This window comes from Paecilomyces variotii, assembly GCF_004022145.1.
Source record: "Paecilomyces variotii strain CBS 101075 chromosome Unknown C8Q69scaffold_8, whole genome shotgun sequence".
Classification (NCBI taxonomy): domain Eukaryota; kingdom Fungi; phylum Ascomycota; class Eurotiomycetes; order Eurotiales; family Thermoascaceae; genus Paecilomyces; species Paecilomyces variotii.
Window position 1 is genome coordinate 1,454,577 of NW_021167147.1, and position 22,219 is coordinate 1,476,795.

Here is a 22,219-nt window from a genome sequence, read left to right on the forward strand (position 1 = left end):
TAATAACTGCTTATCTGCTTAGTTTGGTCGCTGAGATAACCGCGTCCTGCGATATTCGCGACGGAGAATAAGTCGACTGGAGCTGGCTGAGTGATCTGCTGAAGAACGCCCCCGCAACATGTACATTGGGCCTTTAGGGTCGACTATCGCCGGTTCTTTCTAACGGCGTGGCCATTGGACACTCACGCTGTGCGTCCCTCTTTGACTCGTGTCCTCCTGCCCTAAGGCTGTTGCTTGACTACAAGACGACACGAGTGCCAGCACGATGACGACGGAAGGAAGCGACGCCTCCTCTGTGGAATCCCATGGACACTCTTTCAGATCCTCTGAGGCACCCCGTTTCTCGTCTATTGTACGGGCAGACGATGAACAGTCTCCGGACATGGCTCGTCCAGCCAGGTCCGCTGAGAGAACAAGGCCGAATTATGGTATCTTTTTTCCCATTATCTCTCTTGCTCATTCTTCTCTTCATTACAGAGCTGACGCCCTTTTCTTCTTTTCCAAATCATAGGATCCATTGGACCTTCAAGTTCAAGTATTCAAGAATCTTGTACGGATCGAGACCCGCAAGATGCCTTCCAGTCCTCTTCTGGCCGTGGTCAGCCGTCGCAATCGCCCTCCATAGCGCCGATGCAGGCGGATAGAGCGCGGAAGCCTGCCGTGTTGCGTCGGATGTCATCAAAGAAGCCAGGACCCCATCGAGGGCAGGAATTCTCGACAGACGACGATATCGCGGAGGTCGTACAGGATACCTCATTGCCGCAAGCAGCGATCCCTGAGGCTTCCCCTAGAATGCGTCCTCTAAGAGAAAGGAGCTCCACCATTAGGCGCAGAGGGAACGCAACACCCAGCGCGCTGGCACGACATGAGTCGAGTCGGAACGTCGACACAGAGCCTGGGCCAGATGAACCTGATATAGATGACTCTGGCGAGCCATCATCCTCACGAGGACAAGAGGACGACCAGCGGGAAGAGGGTGATAGCAGCGATGCGGAGAGCTTCACATTAAAAGATCGCCAGGATGCGATCAACGAAACACACCCGTTTGGGATCAGATTATGGAAACCTGCCCTTTACAAAAAGAATCGGTCCGTCGATAAGACTGCAGAAGGTGACATCCATTCGTCACCCGGAGGTCGCGTGAACAATCTCTTGTTCTTGGTCAACTTACTATGGACATTGTTCTTTGGATGGTGGCTTGCGATCGCCGCATTCATAGGCGCTATCGCCTGTTTCCTCTTCGCTTTTGCGCCCAGCGCCGTGGCTTATGGAAAGGTATTTTTGGGACTCTCGCGCTACTTAATCTATCCTTTTGGATCGTTTGTACGCCTGGACGCCGACGAGAACTACGCGGAAGAAGATGAGGGCGAAGGCCGCAGCATCAGCGAATACGAACAGTGGCAGAGCGGTGACATCGAACATGGCCGGCTGTTCTTTGGCCCCCCTAGCAATAGATCCCTTATTGGCCGTCGTAGGAACAGTATCGACTCCGCCATCAGTGAACATGACAGTCTTCTTGGGCGGCCCAGGAGAGGCGAGCACCGCGAGCGAGCCTATTCCCATGCGAAGCGCCGTCTGTTCGGCCGTGGGGAGTGGACGCTTGGTCGTGTTGTGTTTTTCACATTCTACTACTTCCTCGTCGGCCCGCTAATGCTTGCTGTCTCTCTCGTGTGCTGGATGCTTGTCTTCTGGATTCCTATGGGACGCGTCATGCTCATTCTGTTCGACCATCTTCGTCGACATCCTTTGGCTCTGTCGTTCCACTCTGATACAACATCCTCAAGGTCGAGTTCGTCATCTTCGATTCTCCTCTGCACGTACCGTGCTGCAGGGACCCGGTATTGGAAATATACTGTGGATGGAACCAATATCTTCTTCATAAATCTTCTGGGAGTGGTGCTTTTCGTCATTGTCGATTACTGGATTCTGGGCGTAACTCTCGGAATCGACTCGTGGTTGACTCACCCAGGTCTAATATTTACTCTCGCGCTTATCTCGATCATACCTCTTGCATATTTCATCGGTCAGGCCGTGGCATCTATCTCAGCCCAGTCGTCCATGGGTCTGGGTGCGGCTATTAACGCTTTTTTCTCCACTATCGTCGAGGTCTACCTATACTGCGTTGCCCTGAGTGAAGGTAAAGCCCAGCTTGTCGAAGGTAGCATTATAGGTAGTATTTTCGCGGGTATCTTGTTTCTCCCAGGATTATCTATGTGTTTTGGAGCTATTAAACGCAAGACCCAAAGGTTCAATGTTAAGTCGGCTGGTGTTACCTCGACCATGCTGCTATTTGCGGTCATTGCCGCATTTGGGCCCACACTGTTCTACCAAATTTATGGTAGTGTAAGTGACAATGATTCCTAGATCCATCCTGACGGTTGCTGACAAGGATATTTCTGTTGTAGCACGAGCTCAATTGTCGATCATGCGTGAATCCAGGTCGCAGGGAAAGAGACTGCCGTCGTTGTTACTTTTCTCAGGTCCCGGCCGTCAACGATAAATTCTTTATCAAGGCCGTCCAGCCCTATTCGTGGTTTTCGGCAGTATTTCTCTTCTTGTCATACGTTATCGGTCTTTGGTTTACTCTCAGGACTCATGCCGCCCTCATCTGGGCCACGGAAAATGACGAAAAGAAGGCGGCAAACTCTGCCATGGAGTCGTCACTATACGATGGCCGAATTCACGAGCTCGCCAATGGACCCCACCCGACAAGCAGCAGCAGCAGCAATCTGCATAAGAATTCCATCCGAGATTCGCAGTTGTATAAGCGCATTCTGGGCCAATCCTTGAGACAGGTTGGTCTATCAGACGGCAACCTGGAGGGTAGCTGGACACACAGTGATACCACCACTATGCCCGAGAATCTCACCCCGCATGTCGTACCTCCCAGGGGCGGTGATGATGACGACTTCCATTCCGGACTGAACCTCCGTGGCCTCTCTGATGAAGAAAACGAGCGTCTCGCGCGTCAAGTAGCCGAAGTAGCTGCAACTGCTGCAGCGGTCGCGGCCCGTGATGCCACCCGGTCTCGAAAGCCATCCTTTGTGCCGCATGGCGGAGGGCGTCAAGGGCCTCGACATGCTCCTGAGCGTCCAACAACCGGTCCTGAGGAGCATGAAGACATGGGTATCGCCCTTGACCATGGTCAGTCCAGTGGTGGGCACGATGCTCCAAACTGGAGCAAAGCCAAGAGTTCCATTATTCTCTTGGTCGCCACATTCATGTACGCTGTCATAGCTGAGATGCTTGTCCGTACTGTGGACGTGGTCTTGCAGAGCATAGATATCGACGAGAAATTCCTTGGTATCACCTTGTTCGCGCTAGTGCCGAACACTACTGAGTTTCTGGTATGGCATCTCCTCCCGCCAGTTCGTGAAGATATTCGATGCAGAAACTGACGTATATAATCACAGAACGCTATTTCTTTTGCAATGAATGGGAACATTGCCTTGTCCATGGAGATAGGCTCTGCCTATGCTCTGCAAGTGTGCCTCTTACAGATTCCAGCGCTCGTCCTCTTCAGTGCTGTCCATTCGCGATTCATCGAGCCGTCGGAGCTCCTGAGCCATTCATTCAAGTAAGATATTACCAAAGCCCAATCAATCCAGTGACACCGTGATACTAACCAACAACCCAGTCTGATCTTCCCGCAGTGGGACATGGTTACAGTTATCCTCTGTGTCTTTCTACTCTCGTACGTATACGGAGAGGGCAAGAGCAACTACTTCAAGGGCTCCATTCTCGTTCTTACTTATCTCACCGTTGTGATCGGCTTCTATCTATCTGGGTACAACACCATGGAGACGATGGAAGTTGATCAATTCAACACCTTGGCTGTGGACCAGGGCTATTGCGAGACATTTCGCACTCTAGGAAGGGGTTCTAGCGGCCCTGCCTACTGATCTGTCTGAACCCAGCTCAAAGAGAGAGAAAAAAATAAGTACAAAAAAAACAAAGGGACACTATTTATCGAGACCCGCCCCATAAAGCAAAAAGAGCCTTGATGATATTTTTTATCAGTATGACGCATATGAGATTTTGTTTCATTTTATGCAATCTCTGTTCTCTTGTGTTGTTTTATCTAATCTTGCATGGTGCGGGGTTTGTTTCTCTGCTTTCTTTTTTCTTGCCCGTGGCGTTTATTATCTTGTTGTCTTTTTCTACAAATATTCTTATTCTCGCTGCATCTTTTTGCATTGAAAATCTATGTGTCTTTTTTTTTAGTCCATTTCCATGCATGTTTCTGGGCCATTGTCAATCTAAATGAAAAGCGTCTTCCTATACTGACTGGTGCATGTATGTATGTGTGTATATGTGTGTGTGTTGGAGGGAGAGCTGTGTCTTTTTTTTTACATAACAAAGCATTATTATTATTATCATTATTACTATTGTGCTTTTCTCTTCTTTTTTTATCTTATTTTATTTTAATTTTTGGCCTTTTTCTCTAAATGATATCCCTGTAATTCCCTACATACATATCAGAGAGAGTCTGCTTAATTGAATGCGATGATCCACTTATAACTATCGCATACTTTCCTAGAACTTTGCTCTGAAGGTGTAAAATTGTAAAAGAAGAGAGGAAGAAGGCTGCGCAAACTCCGATTAATTGCATATCAACCCCCGAAATAACATTTCCCCACTAGTTAACTATTATACTATGACTATACTATATATGTACTGTCGGCTATTATCCGCTTCATGATGCATTCATTATACTGGTTATCCTGATCCATAATACTAACCGTGACGTATTTCTGCATTCGTTTATTTCGTTTCTTTGAAGACTTCGTCCACCTTGCTGCGGAATTCTCGCTGCCTGTAGCATTGCTCCAGGAACACTTCATATTTGACCTTCAGCAGCGCCTTCTCGCGCTCATCCGTGGTGGGATCGACTTTCTTGCCGGGCTTGCTCATCCGGTCCATGATGGACCACAGATCTTCCGTCTTGCCCTCGGGGTCTGCGCTGGCTGCCTTGGCGCCCAGCATGGCAGCACCATGGCACACGGCGGCGTGAACATAACGGGGGATCAGAACGGGCATCTCACATGCGGAGGCAATCAGCTTGACCAGGATGTCGTTCTGGCATTGAGATCCGGACATGAAGATGGAGGTGAGGACATGACCGGCCTTGTTCATCTCCTCGATGATCTGCTTCGTCTGCAAAGCGATGAATTCTAGCGTCGCGTAGTAGTACAACGCAAGTCCGTCGATCGACTTATCAGCGGACAGACCGACGATGGAGCCTGACATGCGCGGATCCGCGATGGGAGAGCGGTTACCCCACAGGTCACCGTAGAAGAAGATATGTCGGCCCAGATACGAGATGCTTGGGGCGTTCTGCTCATGCATCATCTCCTTCAGGTGCTCGTTCAGATAGTCGTAAATGTTCGTATGATACGATTCGGCGATCGAAATGGCCTGGTTGAATGCCGGGTGCGTCTCGATAACGTGCTTCAGCAGTTCACCCGTAGCAGACTGTCCACCTTCAGCCATCCAATATCCGGGAATGATAGTGTCCTTGTACGGACCCCAGACTCCTGGGACAAAGACCGGGTTCGGAGACATGGCCAAATGACATGTCGACGTTCCTGCAACGGCAGCCAGACGGCCGAACGCCTGCGTCCGGTCGTTTTTCGCAACATCGGCCGCCAACTGTTCCTCGTCCAGGCTGACCTTGGCGCCGACAGTACCGATCCAACCGGCATAGGCATCGATCACACCGCTGCCGATGGCAATACCCGGCGGCAGGCCGAGTTCGTTGGCGGCCTTCTCGCACAGCGTGCCGACCAGTTCTCCTGCACTGAGGTATTCACCATTCTTCTCACAGTTAGCTAGCATGCACTTCCAAAGGGACCAAGGTATAGAAGATAAGTGAAAGGAAAGGGCTCACCACCCCCTGGACGCCGCCCATGCGCTTGAAATCATCCTCAACTAGGTCCTCCAGACCGATTTCTCGGAGGAAGTCTTCCTGCCAGCCCTTGACACTGCCGTCGACACCGACGGGGACATAACCCTGCTTGCAGACAACGCTGCAGAAGCTTCTCTTTTCCGTGCCCGTGGCAATGTGTGTCAGGGCATCCGCCAGGTCGTAGAACTTGCAGCGGTCAAAGAGCTCCTTGGGCATGTGGTTCTTCAACCACAGTACCTTGGGAATCTCCATCTCGATGGACATCTTGCCTCCGACATAGCGGAGTAGGTTGTGGTTCGTAGCATTGATCTTCTCGGTTTCCTCGACAGGACGGTGGTCCAGCCACAGGATGACGTTACGGTCTGTATCGAACTTGGGGCCGGTCACAGAGACGGGCTCATCGGTGTCCTCCGCGAAGACGGCCAGCGAGCAAGTGGCGTCGAAACCAATACCGCGGACGTGAGTTGGGTCAATGTTGTGCTGGTCAATGGCACGCTGCACGGAGACACAGATGCATCGCCAGATATCCGATGTGGATTGTTCCTGGGAAAAAAAAGAAAATGACCGCGTCAGTATCAGTAGTCCTGGAAGATTTGGACCATGGCGACATCTAAGGAAAAATGAGAAGAAGCACGTACATAGTAGCCAGTCTGCGGCTGCCAGAGGCCAATATTCTCAGAGGCCAATCCGACGATATCACCCTTGTTGTTGATGATACAGGCACGGGCACTGCCTGTTCCAACGTCGATACCGATGTAGTAATCCATCTGGACCTGGATCTCATCTCTGGGGTCTCTCGACATCTGCCGCGAGGACTGACGGCGGTAGGGAAGCGAAGAGGTCGCCATGGCTTTGTTTTTATTCTTGTCGATTAGAGTCCGGTCTGTCCTCTGTGAGCTTCTTGCAACCAGGGCAGGCGCCCACTGGGACGTCTACGGACCGTTCGGAAATGACGAGGACGAGTCTGCTGTTGACTTGTGAGATGTCTGAGTACCGCGAGACGTTACGCGAGTACCACGGTGACAGTCCCAGATTTGAACGGATCAATTGGTGACAGGAGCTCTGATGTAATTAAAGTTGTACAGTACGACAGGGAGAAGAACAGTGAAGCAGCGAAACAGAGTAAATCGAAGTAAGTAGTAGTTAGATATAGTAGTTGTAGTAGGAGCTTAGATCTAGAATCTGATGGACGAGAATGGACAACAATTAGTTAACGGCCGGAAACGGCGAGGGCGGTTGGGACGTCGGAAAGCTCGTATTCTAGATTCTAGAAGATGCAGAATGCCCTGTTGGTTGGTACGACGAGAGGGGCATTTTTTTTGGCAGGTTGGCTGGCTAACGAGCTATAAGAAACTAACGACTAGATAATATATTAATACACCGGCCCATCGAACTGAGGGGTCACGAGACCAGCCAGAACAATGCCATAGATTTGTCTGGACTTGGATAGCTTCTCGTGGTGTTTCCTCGGATCGCCAGTCGGTGTGCTGTGGTCCGGTTTGGAGGGGAACGACCGGCGTCCCCAGTGGCATCGGGATAGGCGTGATTTTGTGATATATATCAGGAGGAGAGTAACAATATCCTTAACTGGTTAATTAATTAATTATAACTCTATAACTAAATAACTAATTAATTAATTATCACCAATAAATACCTAGATAATAATACATACTTGCATGGATTCTGCCGCATGTTCTCCTCCGCCTTTTGGCTAATTGCGGGGACTCGATGAAGCTCGGGCCAATCTGGGGCGGAAGAATCCCTGGTTCTCGCCTTTCGAATATTACGCTGACCGCCCGCGGAAACCACACATAACTCCCCGTATCGTCACGTATCACCTATACCTACTTACATACGCCGACCTCACTGATGATACAGACATACGATAATAAATAACTAACTAATAAGATAGTTGGTAAAGAAGAATGACCCCCATCCACCTCTCACCATGACGCCTCTTTCAATCCTATATCTCTTCCTCTCCCTCGTCACCGCCGTCCTAGCATCATCTCCTTCTACCAACCTCCCCTCAGAGATCTTCTACTGGCCCATCACCGCTGCGCAACCTGCTCGCCTCGCTCGTCTCGCATACGACCCATCAACGCTCAAATCCACCCTCCTCGACTATACTCCTCCCGCAGCCGAACAAGACAAGGACAACAAGCAAAATGACTTGATCCGCATCGGTTTCTTTACCTCAACCCCGACAAACCCGAAGCAATGGGTCGGTAGTCTCGTGTCTCGATCTGCTCTCGTCAGCGCCGACGAGAAACCCGTCTTCCGGCTTCTGGTCGACTCTCAGAATAATGACTCCTATCATGTCTCTATGTCTTCGTCCAAATCCACTCTATCTCCCAAGAACAAGGACACCAACGCTGCTGATCCGGTTGAGATCTTCCGCTCTGAGATCCTGCCTCGTCCTGCACTGAATAGGCCTGTGGTTGTGAGTCCGGATGGAAAGGGTCCGGAGGAAGTGGTTGAGAAGACTTTGTTTCAGAAGTATGTATTCCCCTCGCCAGAAACACCTCTCTCTCTATGGGTTGAGTGGTTCTTGGTTTGGTTTGGTTTGGTTTGATTTGGTCAGGCTTGTCTTTGAGAAAAAATAATACTAATACTTACGTTGTTCTGTTAGGTACTGGTGGGTTTTGCTCATCATCACCTTCCTCGCTATGACGGGAAGTGCAGAGCCGGAGAATAAGTAATTGGTTCTGGTTTTCTTACATCCCTCCCGTGGTATAGTGGGTTTGTTTTATGGTGTTTTGAATCATGTAGAAATAAAGAATTCTTGCAATAATTATTTTCTTTTCTTTTTTCTTTCTTTTTGATAGATAGGGAGGTTAACCTATATCTGTAATGGGGACTGGATAGTCCTTTTTCGATTTCGGATCAGATTATGAGGGATGGTCCTTACTTAGTTATGGTATGGGCAACTGTATAAGTATAACTAACTAACCATGGGATAAGTAAGTAACTATGGGCGGAACCCCAAATCCACTACAGTATGATGGGTTGGTTTATATTGTCAAGTCAAGTCAATCTCACAATCTTACGTGGATGAAAAAGGCAAACGATGCCAATGTCAAGATATGGTTACATCTCCATATGAAAAGGGGATTCTTGTCATTATTCATTGTTTGCAAATCCTCAAAAAAAAGAAAATAAGAGCATATCTTAGTATGAACATGCGACCCTGAATTATCCGACCCTGACCTAGTTATCGGATTTTTGTCACCATCCAACAACTCCATACGCCCATGTATCCTTTCTTTTTCTTTTTTCTTTTTTCTTTTTTTTTCTTGCCTGGGGAAAATTATCATGTCTGCTGTACATGAATTTGAATTCGATTGCATTATCCCACCCGCTGTAGTAGTGGTAGAAGTAGTTGTAGAAGATCAAACCCGATCACTCTGTACCCATGTACCCCCGCGTCCATCCAGGTCCAAACTACGCGTCATCCTCGCTCCTGTTCCCCCTGGTCCAATGTCCCAGTACATGAGTCCACGGTCCGTCACTGCGAGTAGCTCGTCTTCGCGCGTCGTGAAACTCAGCTTGAAGCAGACCGCGTCCAGCTGGAGCACGATCGGATCCAGGTTGATGACCTTCAAGTCCTCCCGCAGCTTCGATGAGTCCGGATAGAATCCAGTGGCGTTCTCTTCGATCAGGACCTCGGGCTCGAGCGCCCAGATGTAGACCGTCTTCCAATTGGCAACTGCTATCCGGTTCCCGTTCGGTGAGGTTGCGACGATGCAGCCTACGGAGTTCGTTGCCACTGTCTCCTCTGGATAGTGACGCAGTCGTGCCACGACCTTCCAGTCGGTCAGACGGCGCCCACGATCGAGATTCACTACGTGGCCGCAGTTAACGGCGCGGCAGCGAGCTTCAGCTCTCAGGATACAGGGATATATCGACTGGTTGAGTCGATCTCTTCCCAGTCCGAATGCAAGATACTTCCAGTCACAGACCGTCACGTTCGTGTTATTGTTCGAGATTCGTGGAATGTCCTGCGTAGCATGCAGGGCAGCAAATGGAATCCCAATGGAGAACGTGAGAATCAGCTGAGGAGTGAGCCAGCTCCAGGAATAGTTGTGGCGCAGGCGCGATACCATCGAGAGCGTCCCATTGTCGAGAGATTGATAGTGATCATAGACAGTGCATCCAGTATGGTAATACAACAATTGACTGTCTCGGTCATTGAAGGTCATGTGGCTTACGGCCGACCAAGGCCTTGGGTGGAAGCTGGCATGGCTACGTCTTGCCGCATTGTTCACGTTAGCGGGTATATCGCCACCTTCATCAGCGATGACATTCGACACGTATCTCAGGCCTAAGGCAACGTTAGCAGTGGGTAACTATCAACTTTGTTTTTTCTTTGCCAAACTTGACCGGTCACGAACAGGTAACTGAGTTCTCCTCCGCTTGCGCATCGGGAATGCCGTCATACAGTACAACTTCATGCACGCTGCTGTCGTGGCTATGCTGCCAGGAAATGGCGAATTTGTACTTGTTGGCCACAGCGAGCGCTAGGGGCTCGTATTCGTCATGATCCGTTAGAGAATAAACAGTGAGGTGATCCTCGGACGAGTCAGTCTCGTAATGCACCACATACAGCTCAGGCTCCGGCGGTGACTGCAACGCCTGTCTGATAAAAGGGTGATGCATATCATCCTCGTTGGTTTCTATCTCAGGGATGAACCGGTGGAGGACAGCAACACTGTTGTCACTGGCAAAAGCCACTCTGAGGATCTCGATCCGTCCCGGCTGGTCGTAAGGTGGCCGCAAGACTCCTCTCGGGAAAAGCAATCCGTTCCTGGTGAAATAGGTACGGACTATCCCGTCCCCTTTGAAAGCCAGCGCCAGATTGACATTACCGGAAGTGGTAATCGCGCAGGCTCGCGGGTCGATGGCTCTTCCTTCGGCAATATGAAGCGTACGACTAGCACGGGCGTCTGCTCCATATAGGAGTTTTGCTGCACGCTGGCGAAGCAAAAGCCAGAGTTCCTTCGTCTCGAGAGGGTCTGCTAAGAGGGTCGAGCCAGGGGTCTCTTCCAGATGGTGGATGACCACTTCACGACATCCTGCAGCAGCCTCATAGAGCCTCCGGCAGGAGTAGGCTGCCTGCAAGTAGCTTGGGGTGTCGGCATAGTAGAAGATCTGCTGTATCAGCTCAACGGGGAGTTGAGACAACATTTTTGGATGCCAGATCTTCTGGTGCTTGACATGAATGAGTGAGTGTAAAGTGACAAAAAGAGAAGAAAGCAGTGATCAAGGTGATTTAACAACAATCAAAGCAACGTTTCCGTGGTATTCCGTGTTAAAGACCCCCGTTAACACGGCGTCAGCGCAGCTTTCACGACTGTTTATATACGGCTCGGCGTTCTAGCACAGCAGACCCCACCTGGCTAACATCGCATAAGTAGACACTGCTCCAGCCTTGTGGCAGTCCATGTGGAATAGATTTAAAAACCGCAGTAAATAGACAGATTAGTCCAGGCAGAAACGTGCACTGGAAGCGTTGGGATATCCGGATACATAGCTAGAGGTCCAACTTATGTGGCTCTGGGCGCGGAGATAAACCTCACCATTGGCGGCGGGTCTGGGCGCTGCCTAAATGTCCTAGGCAATAATGACGGCCAGTGTGGGCAATCAACAATGAAGTGCACCTTAAGTTACTAGATAAGAAGAGAATAATTAACCAGAAATTACAATAATAATTCTTTTGGATTAATATCTGCAAGTGTGCCCTGTGGAAAGCTAGCTGGATCCAGAGCCACATCCCTGCAGTCCAATACTCTGCTGCTCCTGCAAGATATAATAATTAACGCTACACTATGCACACAGAAGCCACTGGAAGAATATCAACAGACTTTGAGAATTAGCAATTCATACACGCCATGAGGGTCATGATTTCTGTGTCCCTATGCGCCTGCACCGTTTCTTTATACTGCTTTACAAACAATGGGGTATACATCAAATCATCCCGGTTTAACTCCGCACACCCCCCTGATTCGAGGATCTGCCGTCATCATCACCCATCCGCGAGACGAACCACTCCAGGACGCTCTCGTAGCAAAGTACGAATTGGCTCAGATTCTGGACCATACTTGGTCTCTGAGTGCGGAAATCCTCCACTGTTTTGGCGACTAGATCGACATCGTCGCCATAGATCCATCGGTTGCCGCCCGGGGTCGGCTGCTCCGCTCCACCAGGGGCTCGGCTTTCGGCTTGCTGGCGCTTCAGCATGTCCAATACACTGTCGACAGTACAGAAAGTTCCTGTCCGTCCACACCCGGCACTGCAATGCACCAGCACAGGGCGGCGGCCAGCCGGCTCTGCGTCCTGTGGGCCAGTATTGTTACTAATCGATCGTGCGATCTTGTTGCATTTCTCGACCAGTTTCAGGAGATGGGCCGGTTGGGATGTGGTCCCAAAGTCCGGCCAGTACGGGTACTGCAGCTGCGTGATCTCTCGGAGCGGCTGGAAAGGGAAAGCAGAATGCCAGAGCGTAAAGTGCCGCACAATGATATAAGGATCCTTTCCAGCAGACTCAGGGGCTTCTACCGCCCTTGTGCTCTGGCCACAACTGAGATAATCGGTGGTCTTCCGATCGTCGAGAGTAGGGGTCACATATGACGCATCCGGTTCCAGACTGTCCGAGTCGATCGATATACGCTTTTCAGCAAGAGTCTTGAGTTTTAGAGGCCCATAGTCCCCAGAATGCCAGTAAGGGTGGCACTTGACATGTCCTCTTTCGATTTCTGCCGTCAGAGCGACGATGACCCTGACATCCTGCTCCCAGACTACACGCCAGAAATCCTGCCATTCTGTCAGGAATTGCCCAAACTGAACCTGGAGGGGGGGAGAGAGAGAGAGAGCCAGATACGTACATTAAACGTGTCCGGTACTGGAGCCTGTGTGGCAATGTAACTCTTATTAGTATACTCCGCCTTGACGTGATTGGCGTTCACGTAGTCACATCCTCCCGACGGGACATTTTGTAACCGGACTCTCGAATGATCGAACGGATAGATATCGTTGTATCTGTTCTTCGACCCCTTCTCTATCCCAGCGACTCGGAAGCCTCCCGTGGGTAATTCGGGCCCGGGCCCATATGAGACCTTGGAAGAAAGAGCCTCGCGCATGCGATACAGCTCCCTCTTTTCAATGTCCAAGAATCTCTCGGAGACGGCGTGTCCGCGATCTCTGACGTCCGACGCATCACGAAGCCAGGATGGCAGCTGGTTCTTCTTTTCCTCGGTTAAACCATCCGGAAGCTTGACAGCCATCTGGCCCACACCGCCCACGAGATCCATGTTCTGACGAATGTTCCCGAAGAACGGGTTGGCCGCCGAGGACGATTCGGGCAGAGCGCAGCCGCCAACGACGGGCGCTATAGAAGGAAGATTGAGGTTCATCGCGAACGGTTTCTCAGTCACCTTACCTGGGGTGGCTTTTTTCTGCTGACCTTCAACCCGATCCGGGAATCGACTGGAGAAGGCAGCAAATCCGCCGCACAGAATCAGAGTTTCGCCAGCCCATCCATCAGCGCTGAATTTTCTCAGAACGTTCAATAGTTGACTCGCGTCCTGCATCTTGGATGTGTTGGCGTCGTACACGACAATGCGAGAGCACTCCTTCCATCTCGAGAATTTCTGTTTGTGCTCTTGGTCGGTGAAGGTGTCCTCGAGTTTGCTGGTGTTGAACGAGGGTCGTTTGAGAAGAGTGGTAGGAATACACAGGCTGAGGGCCCCCCGGACATGTCCCTGTGCAAAGTGAGGAAAGGGTCGCACATCGAGCACCAATGTGTCATCGGGCTGAGACATGATCTCCGCGAATTTGTCCAGCGGGATAAGGCGAGCGTTGCCATGTTCGAAAGAGGCCGGTAGCGTTTCCGCGCGTTTCGTGACGCGGAACCCAGACTCGGAGATCGAGCGTCCAATGCTGGATGGGTCCAGGGAATCTGAGCGATTCTGAGTGCCCTGCGGCATCTGTGGTGAAGCAAAGCGGGCAACGGATGGCTGGAAAGTCGTGGGTGGCGGGTTCATGCTCCCCAGTCGAAAGAAACCAGGGCCGGAGCCCGTGGACTGTGCAGGGACATTTCCCGCTGGTTTCGAGTCGGCAGATTGCTGGGTGTTGCTGTTGCTGCTGTTGCTAGATGCCTCCCCAAGCAATGGAGCATTCTGAGCTGATCCAAAGTAATCGTTTCCATGGTGGGATCCTGAGAAGGCAGGTCCTGCTTCATCTCCGGCACCTCGTCCATGCAGCGGCTTGAGGTCGAACTTGGTGGCACCGAGATAGTCTCCCAAGGCCAGATTGGAGGCAGGCATCTGGAGCCGCGGAGCCGGGGTCGACGAAGGTTGCAGGAAGGCTTCCCAGTTTCTCTTGGTATAGGGGCCCGGATTTGAATCGGGTGGATTGCTGCTATTTTCGACTTCAATACAGAAATAGTTGGGACTCGGGGTCCTCCCCGGGGCTTGTTGCGTCGAGCAAATCCCCGTATTCAGGAAGGGCGACGGGAAGGGCACGCCCGTCCCTGGCGTCCGCACTGGCAGGCCTCCGGGCGTTGTCGAGACAGGATGCACTTGGGGTCCTGGACTCCAGGGCGACGAGGGAGACAGTCGGGACGTTGCAGTCACTGATGACATGGTTGTGTGCGTGTGGTTCTTCTTATTCTTTTCAGACAAGACAAGACGGCGCCGGGGTGCGCTCTGTCGTCTATCGTCTAACCTCCGCGATGAGATAGGAAACGAACGAACAGGCCATTTTGGACTTTCCGCACAGATCAAGAAGGTACCGTCGTAGTCGTTGGCGGCAATGTTCTCTCGTTGGAGTTTCGAGACCGTCGAGACAGTTTCGGGCTTTATCGTGCTACCAGTGTCGAGACAGTGAATGCAGAGAATGAGGACTAGAAGAAAGCCGTTACTGGATCGCCTATGGTCCCCGGGGTTGCACGTCAGCAGGGCCAGTCGGGAGGCAGACAACCAGGCTCAGCGTTCAAAGCGGAAACGAAAGAGGGCGCGGACCCAGGAGTCGGGGAGAGGGAGAGAGATGGAGGCGAGAAGAGGGATGGGGATGGGCGATGAGTCGCCAGATCTGGGCGGGAACGCAGACGGTTTCCGGGGTTCTGCGATCAGGCAGTTGTGGGGACCGAACAGAGGAAGTCAGTGGTAGTCAGGCAGTGTATTATTATATTATGTATGGTATAAGCAATGAGTACCATAAGTTGGTTGGTTGGTTGGTTGGTTAGTTAGTTAATTAATAATAATATTATTAGTTAGTTATGGTACTGAATACTCTCTCTCTCTCTCTCTCTCTCTCTTCTTGAAGGGCGGGAAGAGCGAGAGCGACAAAAGGGCCAAAAGCCAGTGGAGCACATTGATATCACCGATCCACCGCCAGATGACGTGATGGCCGCTCCTTAGCCTCACCAGATGCGCAAGATGGCCGATTTTTTTTGTGGGCATCCGACTGTTCTGGAGCGCGCGGGAAAAAAAGGGTTAAAAAAAAAGAGGGCAAAAAAAGAAGAAGAAGAAGAAGAAGAACAGGGTGAAAAGGAGCGGTGCGTGCTCACTGCTGATTGTCCCCCCGTGCCGCGGATTGTTATTCTAACTTCTGGAACAACGGCCAGCGCCCCAGGAACGGCAAGAGTGGCGATTCATGGCGATTATTATTATTTTATTATTAACTAAGTATCTATCTAGTAACTATCTAGTACCATAAGGTAAGGTATGCTCTCATCAGCATCAGATCAGCTTTCCCCCCCACTGCCCTGCCCTGCTTTGCCTCTGCTCTCCTCTGCTCTGCTCAGCTCAGCAGTTCAATAATGGGGGAAGTGAGGGGAGTGACGAGAATGAAGGATTCGCCTTTACTCATTATTATTCTACCAGTAGAAAAATAAGAAGCAAGACGGCTGATGAAGATCAGTCGCGGGTCTGGGTCTGGTCTGGACTCTGACTATGCGCATGCATGATTTCATCTCTGGTACTCTACTGCCCGTAGTTGAACTCGTCCTCATTCTCTCTACTACTAGCGATGGATCTGGTCTGGTAGTCGGTCGGAACCGCATTGTGGGGCCCTTTTTTGGGTTCTTTTTTTTTCCCTGACCGCACGCACTGACATACAAGTATGGTATGTGCATATGGTACATAGCGAGATAACCATAGCGAAGTACTCCGTAGAGCAGTAACGAAACAGTTATTATTATTATTGTTGTTGTTTTCGGGTTTTCCAGTCTAATTATTGATTATCAGTCCACTTCGGTTTGTTCTAACTAGAGTACGACACACCCGTCATTCGAACCCTGCCGTAGGGCCTCAAGCCACGAGGAATGATGCTCTCTCTCTCTCCTGGGACTCGAGAATCGTGCAACGACGTTTCACGGGGACTGCATCAAGGTGACGCTTCTGTTGGAGCTCCTGATAAGACAATGACCAGGGTGGGGATCCAGCCACCGACCAGAATCAGAAACAAAAGTGATCAAATGTTGCAGATCTCTGTCGAATGCAAGAAAGACGGTAATTAACTCTCATGCAATGGGTATTATCGTTACATTATTATTATTGTCCCGCCCGCACCAGGCTACCTACCAATCCATACTCTAGAGTCTAGAGTATGCGTCCACGTGCCACTACTACTAACTAACCCCAGCACCGTCTCACTGCCATATTTAATATCATTCTACAGCACTCGTGTATATACCCAGACTCAACGGACGGGAGGCATCATCTGATAACAATGGCACCAGGTTGTACTTGTACATGTACAATCCACACGCTCATCGACTCGAACAGAGACCGAGGTGCGGCAAATGGAAGTCTGGCATACAGGGACTGATTGGTGATCCCGGATGCCCGGGATCACCGCCCTAAAACCGCTGACACATAATAATAACAAGAACGGGTCCTAAATATAGATACAACGTATGCTCTTGCTATTATATGGTATAATCTGCGCAAACTGCTGGCAGCGCGATGAGCAGAGGTTGTGGTTGCTATACCGTTGGGGTGAGCGGAGAGTATAATATCATCCTGGAGAGTGCACTGGCTGACGAACAGGCCTTCGCGCCCATGTCATCAAAAATCTCCCGTATGTGTATGTAGTATGTCCAAGAGGCGAACGAGACTACCGGAACCAGCTCGGCTTCCTCGGTGACTCTCAGGCGCTCACCTAAGCTTCAGATGGAAAGCTCAGGCTGACTGCCAATGGACCGATCCAATAAACGGTGTCACCTTCAATGCGACGCCGAAATTATCCTCTCCACGTTGGCACAGGGAGTCCTTCCGATGCAGTCTTTCGCAACGGTCTGCGCAACGCGGGAATAGCTTCGTTTTCGAAGGACTCGCCAACTAATCGACCTAGTATAACGATCGTGCAACGGAGCCATCATTTCCTCACAAAACGGAGGCGAGGGAAAATCAAGCCTAGTTTCCGTTTATAGTCTTCCATCCGGCTCGCCCTTGAATCTCTGAACGCGTTTCTGTTCCCAATCATCCAGGTCTTTGGCCATCAGTCTCTGTGGTGGGATAATCATGTCAGCGCACCGGCCTCCCTCTCAATGGACATGTAGGCCCGAAAGCGGCAGCATCTTACATAGTACTCTTCTCTTTCACTGCCAACAACTCTCCTCCGCGGGTTCCGCTTAATTCCTTCTGCTTCGCCGTCCGGGCCCTTCAATCCGAGCTCCATGGCTTCCTCCTGGCTGAGTTGCTGGACTTTACGGTCGTATCGCTCATATCTCAGTGCAGTCGCCGGCGTGAGAGCAAATGAGGCTGCTACCATAACCGAAATAAATGGCAGGCCGAAAAGGACGAATGGGTGTTTGGGTAATTTCGACCGGTAAAGGGCACCGAGGCGTTCGCCTAGAGAAGACGACGCCGTGGTCGTACGACGGAACCTTTTAGACTGGAAAGCCGGCATTGTTGGCTCGGAACCTCAAAAGGCTGCCTCGTAGGACCGTGGGATATCCGTGTATATCGAACTCTCAGAAGTTAATTGAATGCTCTGCTGGTGCGGACAATGAAATGCGCGGAACCAGTCAGACTCAAAAGATATAACTAAAGAGTACTTACGGGTAACTAAGTAGCTCGGAACATTGTTCATCCGTCAACACAGCAAACAATCATGCTGGATCGGTTTCCCAAGCTTTAAACATAAGAACGAATTGCCTGCTAGGGATGTCTGCAAGCTGGTAGAAGATCAGCTTCGACTGTCTTTAAGCGGACGATCAGATCAGAGGTGAGCGATTTCTCGTGGCCTTTCAGCTATCCTGCGAGTCTAAGTTGACTTTTTTTCCCTGCCTTTTAATCAGGATCCACGTAGCTATCCTACGCTTCTCTGGAATCCTCATACGCATTGCGGTCAGCGCATCCAGGCTCAATAGCGCGATATATTCGCAAGCGCTTCGCGGCCGCAAGCTCATCTTCAATCTTCTGGCTACTAACGCGCAACCGTACGTGCCTAGTCGACAATGTCTTCTCTATTTGGAGGCGCGGGCCTTGGTGCCTCGACAACACAACAGTCCGCCAGCATTTTCTCTCCGAACAATTCGACAAGTGCCTTCAACAAACCAGCGGCAGCTGGGGGTCAGCCTACGTCCGGTTTCTCTACCTTTGGGGCTCAGCCACAGCAACAGCAGGCAGGACAGTCGTCGCTGTTCGGACAAAGTCAACAACAGGGCGCCGGTGGACTTTCTGCTTCCACCCAACCAACACAACCTGCTTTTTTCAACAGCCTTCTAGAGCGGGGAAAGAAACGCCCTTTGTCGACGAACGTACAACATGACGGTCTTGGAGAGATCCCAAGTCTGCAGTTGGGACTTGACGATATTCGGAGAAAGGCCAGGCAGTTAGGCTCTGGTGGAGTGGGAGGCGACCAGCAAAAGGGTGCCGATACTAAGGCGTGAGTAGATATTTTCGTCTGCTGTTCTGAATGCGACGCATCCTAGACGCTAATTTATGTCCTAGTCACTTTCTGCTTGCAGCCTCTGGCATCTCTCCTGGGCGTGCCATGCGCGATCTCAAATCTCTAGACACCCAGGCAGCTGCATCAAGCCCGTTTAAGCAGCCAGATGTGTTCGACCCGGACAACGAGAAATTCCTGAGAGGAATCCAGCAGCGAGGCCGGCAGGCCATGATCACGGAGAGTCTAGCTCGTGTGCACCGTGACTTCGATGCGTTCTTGGAGGAAAAGGTCACTTTGAACTGGGATGAACAGCGCCGGAAGGTGTTTGAACACTTCGGGCTTGCTCAGAAGGGTGACGTGCATGCCGATAGCTTTGCTGCCACGACGAAAGGTTCTTTTGGCCGCTCTCTGAAACAGTCCAAGCAACCAGGTACTCCTGCCCGTGAAACACTCGGAGCTAGCAGGAGAAGCGTCTTTGGTCGATCGGGGTTGGACAAATCTGTCATCGGCTCGCCGGGCAGTGGACTGGGTAGGTCTCAATTATTTGGCGACCAAGGAGAGCGCAGCGAACTCTTGGGTGTCCAATCACCGGACACTAGCTTCTTGCGAGAGAAGATGGGATACTTTGCAGACAAGGTGCAGCGGTTGAATTCTGCTCGACTCCAGCAGAGGACTTTCCCCATCCTCCACGAGTTTGCGCAGGTTGAGGAGCATGCAGGTGGCGACGTAGGTCTCTGTTGAAAACCTCAAGCAAGCATTCAACTGACTTTTTCAGGTTCCTCGTCAGCTATGTGACGCATACCGTGCTCTGATAGCGATTACCAAGGAGGACCCGAGCATCGATAATCCTTCAGACCCCGGAGCCATCAGAGAACGACAATTCTCTGAAGATTATCTAAACGAAAGCGCAAATTCTCGGGGAGCGACAAACCTTAGACGTAGGATCATTGAGGGATCAAGGACTTTCCTGGAGAAACTGTTTTACAGCGAAATTGAGAATATGATCGCAAAGAACCCCCGCGAAGCCCAACTGGGGGGTGTGCCGACAATCATCAGCAAGATCCGAGCGTATATTCGACTTCGCGCTGCGAGAAAGGACTTGGCCCCCGATGGCACTGAGCTGCAAATGGTCGGCCAAGACTACTGCTGGATCCTCATCTTCTACCTGCTGCGTTGCGGTTTCATCCACGAAGCGGCGGAATATGTTAGCCAGGACCCTGGATTCAGATCTCTGGACCACAAGTTTGTCACGTACATGACAACCTATGCGCAGAATCGACGGTTACCGCGAGATCTCCAGCAGAAGATAAACGGAGAGTACCAGCAGAGGGCCCGCAACGCGCCAGAGAACACAGTCGACCCTTACAGGATGGCCTGTTACAAGATCATTGGACGCTGTGATCTCGGTCGCAGAAGGCTGGACGGCATCGTGCAAGGCGTAGAAGACTGGATGTGGTTGCAATTCTGCCTTGCTCGAGAAGATGACCGTGCTGAGGAGACTGCAGGCGATGTCTTCGGATTGGAGGACATCCAGACGGATATCACAGAGATTGGCCAGCGCGTCTTCACCAAGGGACAGGAGGGACCTGGCGGCTATGGTACCTTCTTCCTTTTACAGATCCTAGGCGGGATGTTCGAGCAGGCTGTTTCATATCTCGGTTCATATGCCCCAGTCAGTGCGGTCCATTTCGCCATTGCCTTGAACTACTACGGGCTTCTGCGCGTGTCGGACTTTTACACTTCTGGCGAAGAACTCTGTAGGTTTAAAAAAAAAAGAACCCTACTACTTGTCGGTTCCTTGCTAATATTGATAAACAGTGTCCTTCTCCACCAAGCAATTCCCACAAATCAATTTCGGTTACCTCATTACCCAGTACACGCGGGAGTTCCGTACTGGCTACGTCGAGGCAGCCGTCGACTATTTCACTCTTATCTGCTTGAGCTCTGACCTCCCAGGTGCTCTTGGAAAGTCGCAGGCCTCGGTCTGCCACGAGGCTCTGAGAGAGTTCATCTTGGAGACAAGAGATTTCGCGAAACTATTAGGAGACGTTCGTGCGGATGGCACTCGAATTAAGGGTGCCATCGAGCAGCGCCTGGACCTCATTAGATTGGAGGACCAGGATACATTCCTGAAAACCATCACTGTCCAGGCTGCCGCTGTAGCAGATGATAAGGGCTTGATAACTGACGCTGTGCTGCTGTATCATCTTGCTGAGGAGCATGACAAGGTCATCGAGATTATTAACAGAGCACTATCTGATGCGGTCGCTATAGAGCTCGGCGGATCAGCCATGAGGTTGCAACCCTTGAAGCCAAGAACCACCAATGACAGTCAACCAGAACCTTCTGAGCCTGGAAGCAGTCTGAGTCTCACAACAGTGGACGATCCGGTGGTCCTCGCCAGGAACATGATTGGCCTGTACAACTCCAATGCTCTGTATTACCAGCGCATCCGCCAGATCAACCGTGACGCCTGTGGGGTGTTGCTTCGCATGATGGAGGCCAAGATGGAAGTGGAAGCCGGAAAATGGACGACAGCTCTCGATGTAAGATCCCCTCTCTCTCCATTCTCTGCTCTTTTCGAGACTGACAAAAACATTCGCAGACCATCAACGACTTGCACATTCTTCCGTTACGCGCTCGCGGTTCCGTCCAGTACATTCGAAGTGCCGCCCAGGCTTTCCCATCCTTCCCCGCTGTTATTTCCCGTAATGTCGGCCACTTGATCATGTGGAGTATTACATGCATTGGCCATGAGCGTGAGAGGCTGGAATCTGGCGCCTACGAGAACGAGATCAGGAAGAGCTTGGCAGATGAACTGCTGGTAATGGCTAAGGATCTGATGGTGTTTTCGGGCATGATCAAATATAAGCTGCCACCGAGGGTATATGAGACTCTCGCACGGGCTGGCGGAGACATTGGAGCATATTAATGTGGCACGGTTTATAGCCCAGGCGTTGGATGATTATCTATGTAGTCATTTTTCGAAGAATCAATACTACGGCACTGCACAGCTCTGTGCCTCAATTCAGGACAGTCCGTGCTATCTTAAACCAAGCGTCACATTTGCCCCTATCTGTTTTGTAGAGTTCTTTGATTATATTTACTATATTTATGGATATCTTGTATGTTTACAGCAACCCCGGAAAGCCCAATTCGTCAAACCAAACCGAGGAACGGGAGGCGGTGTACTTAGCTAAGCCTCCGTCCATCTCGGCATCCCACCCAACTAGTTATTCTCCAGCTGGCAAGACGAGATTCTCCGCTGAGAGGTACTTTCAACAATGTAAGTTCAACAAGAGAGAAATAAAAAAGAGGCTCCGTGAGTTTACAATTATTAGGTGCGACCATGTATAAGCCATTCTTTGCAAGATAGCGACTTTCACGAGTAATCTTCCGAGGCCGCAGCCGCGT

At 50.8% G+C, this 22,219-nt stretch overlaps 8 protein-coding genes across 8 annotated transcripts; 4 read left to right on the top strand and 4 right to left on the bottom strand.

Moving 5' to 3' along the window:
* Positions 1–134: 134 nt before the first annotated feature.
* C8Q69DRAFT_323184 (calcium/ hydrogen exchanger) lies at positions 135–3,997 on the top strand. The gene is made up of 5 exons (XM_028627393.1): positions 135–428; positions 512–2,343; positions 2,406–3,347; positions 3,414–3,577; positions 3,638–3,997. The coding sequence occupies exons 1-5, from the start codon at positions 266–268 to the stop codon at positions 3,900–3,902; spliced, it is 3,366 nt and encodes a 1,121-aa protein (XP_028483948.1). The 5' UTR covers positions 135–265; the 3' UTR covers positions 3,903–3,997.
* Positions 3,997–4,606, top strand: C8Q69DRAFT_323147 (hypothetical protein). Its single transcript, XM_028627391.1, has one exon. The coding sequence runs from the start codon at positions 4,092–4,094 to the stop codon at positions 4,446–4,448; it is 357 nt and encodes a 118-aa protein (XP_028483949.1). The 5' UTR covers positions 3,997–4,091; the 3' UTR covers positions 4,449–4,606.
* On the bottom strand, positions 4,607–7,003 carry C8Q69DRAFT_323168 (FGGY family of carbohydrate kinase, C-terminal domain-containing protein). The gene is made up of 3 exons (XM_028627392.1): positions 6,547–7,003; positions 5,891–6,451; positions 4,607–5,820 (listed from the first exon to the last, which is right to left on the bottom strand). The coding sequence occupies exons 1-3, from the start codon at positions 6,754–6,756 to the stop codon at positions 4,765–4,767; spliced, it is 1,827 nt and encodes a 608-aa protein (XP_028483950.1). The 5' UTR covers positions 6,757–7,003; the 3' UTR covers positions 4,607–4,764.
* A 506-nt stretch (positions 7,004–7,509) lies between these two features.
* On the top strand, positions 7,510–8,950 carry C8Q69DRAFT_473484 (hypothetical protein). The gene is made up of 2 exons (XM_028631043.1): positions 7,510–8,407; positions 8,541–8,950. Exons 1-2 carry the CDS (start codon positions 7,857–7,859, stop codon positions 8,608–8,610), a joined length of 621 nt encoding a protein of 206 aa, XP_028483951.1. The 5' UTR covers positions 7,510–7,856; the 3' UTR covers positions 8,611–8,950.
* A 22-nt stretch (positions 8,951–8,972) lies between these two features.
* Positions 8,973–11,565, bottom strand: C8Q69DRAFT_473485 (hypothetical protein). The gene is made up of 2 exons (XM_028631044.1): positions 10,303–11,565; positions 8,973–10,232 (listed from the first exon to the last, which is right to left on the bottom strand). The coding sequence occupies exons 1-2, from the start codon at positions 11,093–11,095 to the stop codon at positions 9,301–9,303; spliced, it is 1,725 nt and encodes a 574-aa protein (XP_028483952.1). The 5' UTR covers positions 11,096–11,565; the 3' UTR covers positions 8,973–9,300.
* Positions 11,566–11,890: 325 nt separating this feature from the next.
* Positions 11,891–14,550, bottom strand: C8Q69DRAFT_487624 (protein-tyrosine phosphatase-like protein; the record flags this gene model as incomplete). Its single annotated transcript, XM_028631999.1, has 2 exons — positions 11,891–12,721; positions 12,793–14,550. 2 exons carry the CDS (start codon positions 14,548–14,550, stop codon positions 11,891–11,893), a joined length of 2,589 nt encoding a protein of 862 aa, XP_028483953.1.
* A 2,331-nt stretch (positions 14,551–16,881) lies between these two features.
* On the bottom strand, positions 16,882–17,995 carry C8Q69DRAFT_323218 (cytochrome c oxidase assembly protein cox16, mitochondrial). The gene is made up of 2 exons (XM_028627394.1): positions 17,495–17,995; positions 16,882–17,417 (listed from the first exon to the last, which is right to left on the bottom strand). The coding sequence occupies exons 1-2, from the start codon at positions 17,819–17,821 to the stop codon at positions 17,337–17,339; spliced, it is 408 nt and encodes a 135-aa protein (XP_028483954.1). The 5' UTR covers positions 17,822–17,995; the 3' UTR covers positions 16,882–17,336.
* Positions 17,996–18,371: 376 nt separating this feature from the next.
* Positions 18,372–21,737, top strand: C8Q69DRAFT_405216 (putative nuclear pore protein; the record flags this gene model as incomplete). Its single annotated transcript, XM_028628066.1, has 5 exons — positions 18,372–18,802; positions 18,868–19,531; positions 19,581–20,562; positions 20,624–21,351; positions 21,411–21,737. The coding sequence occupies 5 exons, from the start codon at positions 18,372–18,374 to the stop codon at positions 21,735–21,737; spliced, it is 3,132 nt and encodes a 1,043-aa protein (XP_028483955.1).
* Positions 21,738–22,219: the final 482 nt, after the last annotated feature.

Coding starts and splice junctions, on each gene's coding strand:
- C8Q69DRAFT_323184 (XM_028627393.1), top strand. CDS start 266: ATGACGACGGAAGGAAGCGACGCCTCCTCTGTGGAATCCCATGGACAC. Junction 3,348..3,413: donor CGAACACTACTGAGTTTCTG/GTATGGCATCTC, acceptor ATATAATCACAG/AACGCTATTTCTTTTGCAAT. Junction 3,578..3,637: donor CTCCTGAGCCATTCATTCAA/GTAAGATATTAC, acceptor CCAACAACCCAG/TCTGATCTTCCCGCAGTGGG.
- C8Q69DRAFT_323147 (XM_028627391.1), top strand. CDS start 4,092: ATGGTGCGGGGTTTGTTTCTCTGCTTTCTTTTTTCTTGCCCGTGGCGT.
- C8Q69DRAFT_323168 (XM_028627392.1), bottom strand. CDS start 6,756: ATGGCGACCTCTTCGCTTCCCTACCGCCGTCAGTCCTCGCGGCAGATG. Junction 6,452..6,546: donor AGCCGCAGACTGGCTACTAT/GTACGTGCTTCT, acceptor TTTTTTTCCCAG/GAACAATCCACATCGGATAT. Junction 5,821..5,890: donor TGGGCGGCGTCCAGGGGGTG/GTGAGCCCTTTC, acceptor GCTAACTGTGAG/AAGAATGGTGAATACCTCAG.
- C8Q69DRAFT_473484 (XM_028631043.1), top strand. CDS start 7,857: ATGACGCCTCTTTCAATCCTATATCTCTTCCTCTCCCTCGTCACCGCC. Junction 8,408..8,540: donor GAGAAGACTTTGTTTCAGAA/GTATGTATTCCC, acceptor TTGTTCTGTTAG/GTACTGGTGGGTTTTGCTCA.
- C8Q69DRAFT_473485 (XM_028631044.1), bottom strand. CDS start 11,095: ATGTTGTCTCAACTCCCCGTTGAGCTGATACAGCAGATCTTCTACTAT. Junction 10,233..10,302: donor GGAGGAGAACTCAGTTACCT/GTTCGTGACCGG, acceptor ACGTTGCCTTAG/GCCTGAGATACGTGTCGAAT.
- C8Q69DRAFT_323218 (XM_028627394.1), bottom strand. CDS start 17,821: ATGCCGGCTTTCCAGTCTAAAAGGTTCCGTCGTACGACCACGGCGTCG. Junction 17,418..17,494: donor GTGAAAGAGAAGAGTACTAT/GTAAGATGCTGC, acceptor ATCCCACCACAG/AGACTGATGGCCAAAGACCT.